Genomic DNA, 10,936 nt, shown 5'->3' on the forward strand with positions numbered 1-10,936 from the left:
GTTAACACAACGGTGCTCTAGTACAACCTCTCAAGTGCAATTTTGCTTTGGGCTTTGCCTTGTTCTTTAGGGAATGCCAGAGATATCTAGGCAACTTTGTGAACCGGGTCCCGCATTTGCATAGGAACTGCGATACCAATGGATGAACCCAGCTATGGGCTTGGAGCTGGCGATAACCGCGCAGCGACTTGCTGCACACTTCACAGATGAAGGCAGTGTCACTCAGATGTTGCAGCTGGTGAAGCAGGAAGTGTAGTGAACCAATTGGTGTTCGGCTGCAATCACACTGGTGCTTCTTTAAAGTGCATGTCTTGCCAAAGCCTTTAAGTCGATGCTGCTTCAGTCGCCAGAACTGATAGAAGCGGACGCCGCAATCGCGACATCTGTGGGGAGGTTTAGGCCTGCTTAAACACTTTGCTGCTAACTTGGATGGCAAGATTTGGAGAGAGTATGCTTTTCTTGCTGGTTCTGACTGCATTGCAGGGATCGGTTTCTCTGCTGGTTCCAACTGCATTCCAGGGATCCATTTCTCCGCTGGTTCCAATTGCATTGCAGGAATCCGTTTCTCTGCTGGTTCCAACTGCATTCCAGAATTCCGTTTCTCTGCTGGTTCCAACTGCGTTACAGAGACGTGTTCCTCTGCAGGTGTTAGCCAAGTTAGAGAGACCTCTTTCTCTGCTGGTTCCAACTGCATTAGAGAGACCTGTTCCTCTGCAGGTTCCAACTGCATTAGAAGGATCCGTTTCTCTGCTGGTTCCAACTGCGTTACAGAGACTTGTTCCTCTGCAGGTTCCAACTGCGTTCCAGCGATCTGTTCCTCTGCAGGTTCCAACTGCGTTCCAGCGACCTGTTTCTCTTCTGGTTCCAATTTTATTTCAGAGACTTGAGCGTCATCCTTAACTACATTTTCTTCGCTCCCATAATCCTCTGCTTTTCGAAACACAAGGCCCGCCTTGCTTAACAGAATCTCATGTACCTCTTCTGTCCCTACTACAAGCTCAAGAACAGATTCCAGAACCTCCGGCATTGGTTGCTGGTTAGTTTCCAACTGCATAGGTAGAAGAGAAAAACTCGGTCCATCAATCTTTTTGGCACCTTGCTCACATGAAGAAAGGTTGTGTTGTTCATCCAAGCTTAGTTGTCCAACTAGCCTGCAGTAACCTTGAACATTATCGTCGTCAAGACAGGTATCAGACACTCCCTTGTTGAGGTCTGCATCAAAAATCACGTTGTCATGATCCAACGTGTCCTTGGTGTCACCTACATCTGAGTGTTCTTCATCCACAAGGACTGTTTGGCCTCCAGCTTTAACTCCCTTTAGGAGCTCCTGTTCTTTCAAATGCCAACGACTATGATTAACATAGGCACAGTGCCTGTTGAAGACTCTTCCACAACGCTGGCAAGTAAACGTTTCCACAGGACTAGTACATGCTCCGTCACCATTTTGTTTTTTGATAGGCAACACTGAAACCTGTCCTGTTTCTTGTTTCGCCTCTTGAGTTGGAATTACAGTCACAGGATCTTTTTTTTTCACATGCCAGTAGATGTGAGTGGCATAGGAACAGCGCCTATCAAATACTTTACCACAATACTCGCAGATGAACGTTTGAGTTGGTTTGACACAGCTCACTTTTTTAAGGCCTATAGTGGGTGTACCAACATGGTGGCCAGTCCCATGAGACTCCTGGCCTTCTAGTGATGGCTCCACACATGGATTCACCGTGGACGGCATAAATTTTTTCTTATGCCAGTGCATGTGGTTGGTAATTGAACAACGTGTATTGTAAACTTTACCACAATCCTGACATTTGTAAATTTTTGTAGCTTCGGGAGAGGTATTGGTGGCGTCAACTGGGTTCTCTTCACTGGCCTGGAAAGACAAATGTTGATTTAAATGAGCCCATTCCCTATTTATTTGATCTAACTGGGGATGAATGATGCTTTCCATTTGATTTGCAGAGTCTTTTCCTTGGTTTTCGTCAAGGAATATTGGACTATAATTGGAAAGATCAACAACAATGGTATTTCCAAGGACATTCAAGTTTTGTAGCGCAAAACTCTTAGCGTTATCAACGCAGGAATTTTGAAACTCTTGACTGCATATGCTTCTTGATTCACACTCATTATGGTCACAGGGAACAGTGCATTTGCTTGCTGGAATGACTCTTCCTAATCCTGAGTGTGGCTCCTGAATCCCCGTTTGAATTTCTGACAAACTGGGCTGAGTACTCACAACCTCTTTCTTGTATTGTCCTTGCAAGGTCTGGAGCTCTTTCTGGGCTTCAGCACACATCTTCTCTAATCTATTCATCGTCTCTACGTTATTGCTACTTTGCTGAGGGCACCCAACAGCCATCTCAATGCAAATGTGGTGCTCCAGATTGTACAAACGCCCAAACTGGCGCCCGCACCGCTGGCATTTGTAGCTTCTCCCCAAGGGATTGAATGACCTGTTACGCTGAGGTCTGGCATCCGAATAACTGAACTTGCCCAAGTTCAGCTTTGACTCTTCTTCATAGGACAAAGTAGTGGTTTCCATGCATACATCTTTGGCGTAAGGTTGTAGTTGACCAAAGTCTGAGATGACCTCAGTGCAAGAGAAGAGTGGTTCTTCTAAATAAGGTGCTAGCTGGGAAGGCTGTTCTTGAAGGTCTTTGCTGTTTGCGTTGTTCAAAACAAGAGAATTGTCTTCTCTCTGCTCTCCATTTATATAGAAGAGACCTGGTTGTACATTTCCTGCTGTGGATAATACATATATACTCTTTTCCATATGATCATTTTCCATAACCTGGCTCTTGAGGTTAGTAACATGACTAGTCATTTCCAGAGTCTTGACCTCTGATGGTGTGAAATTCACATATTCTTGGTCTAGGCTCTCATCACTGCTTGAGTCATCAAAGTGATGGAGGTGTTGCCACAGAGGCAAGTCCCGTTTATTCTCCTGGGGGAAAGACAAGAGCTGTCAGTGCCAAAATCAAAAGTACAGTATGTTTGTTAAACATGCAAAACCAATGCAAGTTGCTGAAAATAATATATTTCATAATAAATATTTATTAGGGATGCCCCAATACCAGTGTTCCGTTATCGAGAACGAGTGCCAATATTTATATTTCAGTATTTCCAGATACTGAGTAACGATACTCAGTACCATGGAGCCGGTAGCATGGAGCCCACTTCCCAGGCAATCAGAAAGCCGAGCAGCGTGTCATTACCCGTTGCCCAGCTTCCTGATTGGCTGGGAAGTTGGCTCCATGTTCCCTGGCGGCAGTGCCGGTCAGAAGAATTCTCCCTCTGAGCGGAAGTTCCTGTATCGGGGGTAAGTATCAGAGTATTTGGGCAAGTACTCTTACTCGCCCAAATACTCAGTATCGGTGCATCATATATATATTATACTTGTCATTAGGGATTGCACCGATACCAAGTAACGTACTCGGTACAAGTACAGATACTTTGAGCTCCAAGACTAGACTAGAGAAAAATTAAAACGTTAGGAGGCAGCTATCATTTGTAGGGAGCACACGGAGCTCCTGGGATTTGTATATCTGTTTTATTGTATGATTTGTTTTTATAAATATAAATAATGGGATGCACCGATACCAGTTTTTCAAGTACAAGTACTGAAATTTTTTTGTTTATTGTCATGCATCGACTAATGAATTCAGGACAGTGGTGGAGCGCCAGAGTCAGGTCCCAGCTGCAACCGCTGCAACCCTGGTAGTTCTCATGAAAATGCCAAGTATCGGCACTGGTATCTGAACTGGTATCGGTGCATCCCTACTTGTCATTTATTATATGTCCAAAAGTTTGTGGAAACCTGACCAACACGCCTACCTATATGGTCCAACCTATTGAGTCTAGGTGTTTCCAGAGAGAGGTACGGTGAGTGTTACAATAAACAAAGACATTTCAGACAATTATGTGTTTCCAAATTTGTGGCAACAGTTTGGGGAAGGCCCTTTTCTGTTCAGCATTACTGTGCCCAAAGCCAGCCCCATAAGGATATGGTTTGAGCAGTTTGGTGTGAAGGAACTCAAGTGGCCTACACAAAGCTCTCAACTCAATCCCACTGATCACCTTTCAGATGAATTGGAATTCCAATTCCAAGTCTACATCAGTACCTGATCTCACAATTACTCTTTTGGCTGAATGGGTACAAATTCCCACAGACACACTCCAAAATCTTGCCGATAGCCTTCCCAGAAGAGAGGAGGCTGGTGAGTCAAGAAAAGGGTGCCAACGCCATATTAATACACATAGCTTTGGAATGGGATGTCCAACAACCTAGGCGTGACAGTCGGGTGCCGACAAACTTTTGTCCATATAGCATGCTTGGTTATTTCTTATCAGTACTAAGCTTCCTGGAAAGGAATTCCCCAAACACCGGTGCTTCTGCATCGTCATCCTCAGACACAGGCTTTCAAAGTGGCCGACTTAACAGTCATTATTCATCCATGGTCCACTGTTGTCCCAATCAGGAAACCTGTCCTGAGAAATGGCATGCAGCCGTCACTGGAGTGCATGTAGGCAGGAAGTGGTGTCTAGAAATAGGCTGCGGGAGGACAGCAACATTAAGATGCAACAAAGTATGGAAAATGGTGAAAACAAGTATTTTATTTAAACACAGTGCTTCAACATAAAACAAATGGCATTCATTTGGGGGTTACATCTCCTTTAAAGGAAATAATAATACACTTTGAAAGCAGAACAAGTGGCTATACCTACCAACTTTATTGGAGTGAGATCTTCTACAGCTAAGGTGCCATCATTGAGTTCCACTTCAGCCCCAACCTCTATGCCAAGATATGTATCCATGCTAAGAAGCTACCTGGTCACTGTACCCTGTCAGGAGAAACAAACCAAATCAGAGATCAATGTGATGAAAGTTCTTCCAATTTAATCACGCATTAGCTTCTAATCTCTAGAGGCCTTCAGGGGGTCCAACTAGATTTTCGATGCTGCTGTTCGATGTTATTTATTGTAACTCCATAAGAAATAGACACTCAGATGTGTTTATACAGCCAGCACATCTTTTTTTGCAGCAGGATGTCAGCAGATAGGGTTGCTCAGAGAGACATGTTCTTGTCTTATGATGAGTCTATCACACTCCTCTGATGAAGTCTCAGTAATATAGAATGAGCACACAACTATGGCATCCAACTGCCAGACAGTGATTTGGCCCAAGACTGAAAGGATGGCTGGAGATCAGCTATATGTGTACCTACATTCTACACTAATTCTAATCAATTCTACAAGCCCCCCCCCCTGTGGCTGCCACCTTGATCAGTCTAACAGTAAAAGCTGGGCATCCTGCCATCAGCTCCAGGCTTTCCGCAACTGTAGACACTCATGCCCAGGCAGAAATCACATTGGCCAAACTAATCAGTAGCACAGCCTAAACAGAGATCCTGTCCTTTTGGTCACTTTGGCTGTGCCCTCACATCGGCAGCTGACGCTTGGCGACATCGGTAGTCATGCATTAGACAGCTTGCTCTATATAAGTAGAAGCAAATCTGCTTCAACCCTTTTTTGACCAGAGATCGATGACGGTTAGGATACCCAGATCAAATCTAGCAGCATCAACACGTGTCAGAAAACTTGGCTAATTCTATGACTGGTCTGAGAGCTAGGAATGTACACAGATGTTGTTCTTTTCTAGTTTTCTGCTGCACTTGTGCAGTCCCTTGCAGCAACTCAACATGCACTGCGTCAGTACAGCACACCACAACGGATTGCGATACGCTGCCCTGTCTTGCCCATGATTGCATTGGGGTGCATTGCGTCAGTACACCACAATGCATTGTGATGCGCTGCCCTGCCTTGCCCATGATTGCATAGTGCATTGGGGTGCATTGCCTCAGTACAGCACACCACAACGGATTGTGATACGCTGCCCTGTCTTGCCTATGATTGCATAGTGCATTGGGGTGCATTGCGTCAATACAGCACACCACAATGCACTGTGATGCACTGCCCTGCCTTGCCCATGATTGCATAGTGCATTGGGGTGCACTGCGTCAATACAGCATACCACAATGCACTGTGATACGCTGCCCTGCCTTGTCCATGATTGCATAGTGCATTGGGGTGCACTGCGTCAACACAGCACACCGCAATGCATTATGATGTCTTGCCAACGTTTGCATAGTGCATTGGGGTGCACTGCGTCAATACAGCACACCGCAATGCATTGTGATGCACTGCCCTGCCTTGCCCGTGATAACATAGTACACTGGAGTGCCATTTGCAATAAATGGCACTGCGGCACACTGCACTGTGGTATGCTTACTTTGCAGTTAAACCCGTGTGTCTTACAACACGTTACCTCAGCCCCTCGGTGTGAATAGACCCTACTGAACGCGCTCACAGCATAGGCCATAAGGACTTAAGATGTATTGTAATTAGAGTCAATATGGGCAGTTAGACAGTATGGAGGTACTGATGCCAAGAAGCACACGTAGTGAGTGTTCTAGGAACAGGAGGTGAGGCTACATGTAAGAGGGGCATGAAAGGAAGAGGGTGAAGCAAAGGGATCATGGGTGGTGGGGGGGTCATAGCTAGTGACCCTGATAAGTTATAGAGGATAATACACTAGCAGAGTACTTGGTAAGGATATAACAAGCCATCGGGGACTCCTGTGATCATAAAAACAACAAGGCTGCAGATATCGGGTTCAGTTATAAAAAAAACAAGGCCATTCAAAGGGCACTAGCGCGCCTAGATGACGCTGATGAGTAAAGGAACTTCTTACACTCCTCAGCGCCATCTAGGGGAGCTAGTGCCCTGCAAACGGCACCAGAAGTTTTATAGCCGAACCGCAAAATCGGCAACCTTGGTTATTTTATATAGTCAACCCCTGAACTCATAATAGGACCTTCAATCTCTCTCTGTCACCCCTGTAGCGGGTGAGATATCCGCCATAAACTCAACTTACCTTTTCTACTGATTATTCAGAGAAGCTGAAGTGTAGTCATTCCTAAGCGTGACATCTGAAAGACACCAAAATATATACATTAGAAGCGCTCATGCACGCTGTTGTATTATAACACTCCCATCTACGCTGGATCTTTATTCCAGAAGCTAGCCAAAAAATCCAGGGTTCAAAAAGTGTGCTTTGGTGCGTAATTATTCGCGTTTATGCGTAAACTCATTCTATTGGCTGGAATATCCATTTATTGTAGGCACTAGAATTAATTTACATGCCTGTAAGCTCCTCCCCGAGCGCGGGGTTTTTTTTTTAAGTGGAATTCCAATATTTAGAAACAAACCCCTCCACTGCAAGGGTTAAGTGCTGGTTTTGGTCCAGGGGGAGAAAATAAAGAAGATCTACTGACCCGTTCCTTGGTCCCGCCTGGCTAGACCAGCCTCTTCTCCCCCGGGCTCCAGCGGCCTAAGGACCTGTGACATCATCATGCCTAATACAGGTCCTGAGGCCGCAGGACTGAGGATCAGGTGACTATATCGTCTTTATTATCACCCTAACCGTCCCCTCCGCTCATCTATTGACCTCCTGCTTTCCAGCTCCCTTGTCCACTCCTCCCATACTCGCCTCCAGGACTTCTCTAGAGTCTCTCCCATCCTCTGGAACTCTTTACCCCAACCTGTCCGTCTATCTCCCACCTTGACTGCCTTTAGGCGTTCCCTAAAGACTCATCTCTTCAGGGAAGCCTATCCCACCTCGACCTAACCACTGAACCTTCACATTCTCAAATAATTCATCCCCACACAGCTACCTCCTTATGTATCATTTCCCCCTCCTCTTTCAGATTGTAAGCCCTCATGGGCAGGGCCCTCCTTACCATCTTGTCTTGAATTGTATTGTGATTGTAATGTCTTCCTTATATTGTAAAGCGCTGCGCAAACTGTTGGCGCTATATAAATACTATTTAATAATAATAATATTTTCGCCCCTAGACCAATACGAGCAGTGTAGCCCCTCTGCAAGGGTTCATTTTTCTAAATCCTGGAGGTCTTCTTTAAATGCATACATAAAATGCCCACAAAACGCATCCTACATTGAAACTCATTCTATTGGCTGGAATATCCATTTATTGTAGCCACTAGAATGAATTTACATGCCTGTAAGCTCCTCCTCTAACGCAGGTTTGGCCACTTTTTTTTTTTATTAAGGCGGAACTCTAGTATTTTCGAAAATGAACCCTTGCAGTGGGGCTACCCCCACGCCGCAAAGGTCAAGTGCTCGGACCCGTGACATCATCATGCCTAATACAGGTCTATTAAACGTGAAGATGCTTAGGGACATACCACTGCTGGAGAGGTGAGCGGTCACTGCCGCAGGACTGAGGATCAGGTGACTATATCGTCTTTATTTTCGCCCCAAGACCAAAATGAGCAGTGTAGCCTCTCAAGGGTTAATTTTTTTAAATCCTGGAGGTCTTTTTTAAATGCATACATAACATGCACACAAAACGCATCCTACATTGACTTACATTCTAAATCAAGGCGTTATAATACATTAAAAGCGTACAATACGCTATGAGGAAGATGCATGTGCATTTGTAAAGCGATGGTGTGAGCAGGCCCCTTACCCCGTCAATTAGAAAAAGAAAAGAAAGCAAGGAATCACGGCCCCTGTATTGTTATATTACCAAGATGGAGGCCAAGGTGCATGCTGGGACTTGTGTTACTGCAACGTATAGAGACCGCGGGTGGTCTGCCTCCTAGGGATGTACTGAAAGCCTGACCCGGAGTAGACAGGACTTGTTTTAAAAAAAGGAGAAGCCACAGATGGGGAGTACTATGCATGCTATTCAAGGCTGCAAATCCCCAACATCTCTGCCTGTGCACACTGAGACTTGTAGTTCTACATAAGCAGAAGCCACAGATTGTAACATAGCACATGTGCACAATGGTTTCATGCAATCCATTACCAGTCCTGTCTGACATGCACAGTGGGACTTGTAGTTCTACATAAGCAGACCCCCAGACTGAGTGATCACAGCAATGAGATTTGTAGGGGCAGAACCTGGACTGTCCCTGGAAATTCAGAGTTAGGACTTACCGGTAACTCTATTTCCATTAGTCTTCCAGGACAGCATCACGAGATGGAATCTCCTCCCCCACACACAGGAAACACGTCACTTAATCTGTTTAAAAGACCCTCCTCTCCTCCACTCCCTCAGTCATCACGAGAACCGAAGGCAAGCTGGAAAAAGACAAGGCACAAACAGGCAATACCACTACATCACATTAACACTACAAGCATCAATGGGCGGGCAGTTGCTGTCCTGGAAGACTAATAGTTTTACATCTGGGGAAGGTAATGAGCATGCTTCTTACTCCTCTTCTATGCTGGATTACAATGGCGTATGCTAGGCGGCAAGTCAGTGACCACACCAGCACAGGTACACCCCAAAACTGTCCTTCCAGCACAGGTACACCCCAAGACTGTCCCTCCAGCACAGGTACACCCCAAGACTGTCCCTCCAGCACAGGTACACCCCAAGACTGTCCCTCCAGCACAGGTACACCCCAAGACTGTCCCTCCAGCACAGGTACACCCTGAAAAGCAATCCTGCAGCACAGGTACACCCATAAACCATTCCACCAGCACCGGTAAACCCCAAGACTACTCCTCGGCACAGGCAGGGCTGGATTAACATAGGGGCTATTGGAGCTTAAGCACCTGGCTAGAGCTGCAGCTAACGATTATTTTCAAAATCGATTAGTTAGCCGATTATTAAGTTCGATTAATCGGTTAATCGGATACTGGCACACCACTGAAAATAGGCGCGGCCGGCCTGGATTGCTTCGGTATGCTTGATGGCAATCCAGGTCAGCCGGGCTGCACACAATCAGGCAGAGCTGCCTCTGCTGCTTCCAGTCCCACCGACCGACAGCACCCGGCCCATGATGCTCTTATTATGGACCTGGGCACAGGTGCAGGTACACCACAAGACCACTCCTCCAATGCAGGTACATTGCTCCAGCACAGGTACATGCCTAAACCACTCCTCCACTACAGGTACGCCCCAAGGCCACCCCTCCACTACAGGTACGCTCCAAGGCCACCCCTCCACTACAGGTACGCCCCAAGGCCACCCCTCCACTACAGGTACGCCCCAAGGCCACCCCTCCACTACAGGTACGCCCCAAGGCCACCCCTCCACTACAGGTACGCCCCCTCAAGACCACCCCTCCACTACAGGTACGCCCCAAGGCCACCCCTCCACTACAGGTACGCCCCAAGGCCACCCCTCCACTACAGGTACGCCCCAACAAGACCACCCCTCCACTACAGGTACGCCCCAAGGCCACCCCTCCACTACAGGTACGCCCCAAGACCACCCCTCCACTACAGGTACGCCCCCTCAAGACCACCCCTCCACTACAGGTACGCCCCCTCAAGACCACCCCTCCACTACAGGTACGCCCCCTCAAGACCACCCCTCTACTACAGGTACGCCCCCTCAAGAACACCCCTCCACTACAGGTACGCTCCAGCACAAGTACACCCCAAGACCACTCACTCCTCCAGCACAAGTACACCCCAAGATCACCCCTCCAGCACCAGTACCCCCCTAACCCATTTCTCCAGCACAAGTACACCCCAAGAACACATGACAGCATCAACTGACCAATCACAGAGGCAAATGCAACTCCGAAACCACAGCCCCGACCTGCAAACTTTTCCCCCAGCTCTACCTAGTGCCACTTACCACCAACATGACGCCCGCAGCCAGGAAACGAGAGATTGTATGTACAACCTGGAAACACTCTGAGCCCACACAGCATGCTGGGTGGAGGTGTAGTCCTGTAAGTTTCCAGGAACTACATTACCCGTTATGCAACAGGTTATCGGGTTGCCACGACAACCATTCCCGGGTTCAAGGCTACGCCGGAACTACTCTTCCCCGGAACGTTTCGTTCCGTCTATGTTTCCTGTTTGGGTAGGGACTAATTTCCTGCTGGACCGATA

General features: G+C 47.0%; 1 protein-coding gene across 1 annotated transcript; it reads right to left on the bottom strand.

Moving 5' to 3' along the window:
- On the bottom strand, nucleotides 1-4,834 carry LOC108785524. The gene is made up of 2 exons (XM_018554609.1): nucleotides 4,723-4,834; nucleotides 1-2,941 (listed from the first exon to the last, which is right to left on the bottom strand). The coding sequence occupies exons 1-2, from the start codon at nucleotides 4,810-4,812 to the stop codon at nucleotides 2-4; spliced, it is 3,030 nt and encodes a 1,009-aa protein (XP_018410111.1). The 5' UTR covers nucleotides 4,813-4,834; the 3' UTR covers nucleotide 1.
- Nucleotides 4,835-10,936: the final 6,102 nt, after the last annotated feature.

Source organism: Nanorana parkeri, unplaced genomic scaffold (assembly GCF_000935625.1).
Source record: "Nanorana parkeri isolate BGI_ZX_2015 unplaced genomic scaffold, ASM93562v1 scaffold166, whole genome shotgun sequence".
Lineage (NCBI taxonomy): Eukaryota > Metazoa > Chordata > Amphibia > Anura > Dicroglossidae > Nanorana > Nanorana parkeri.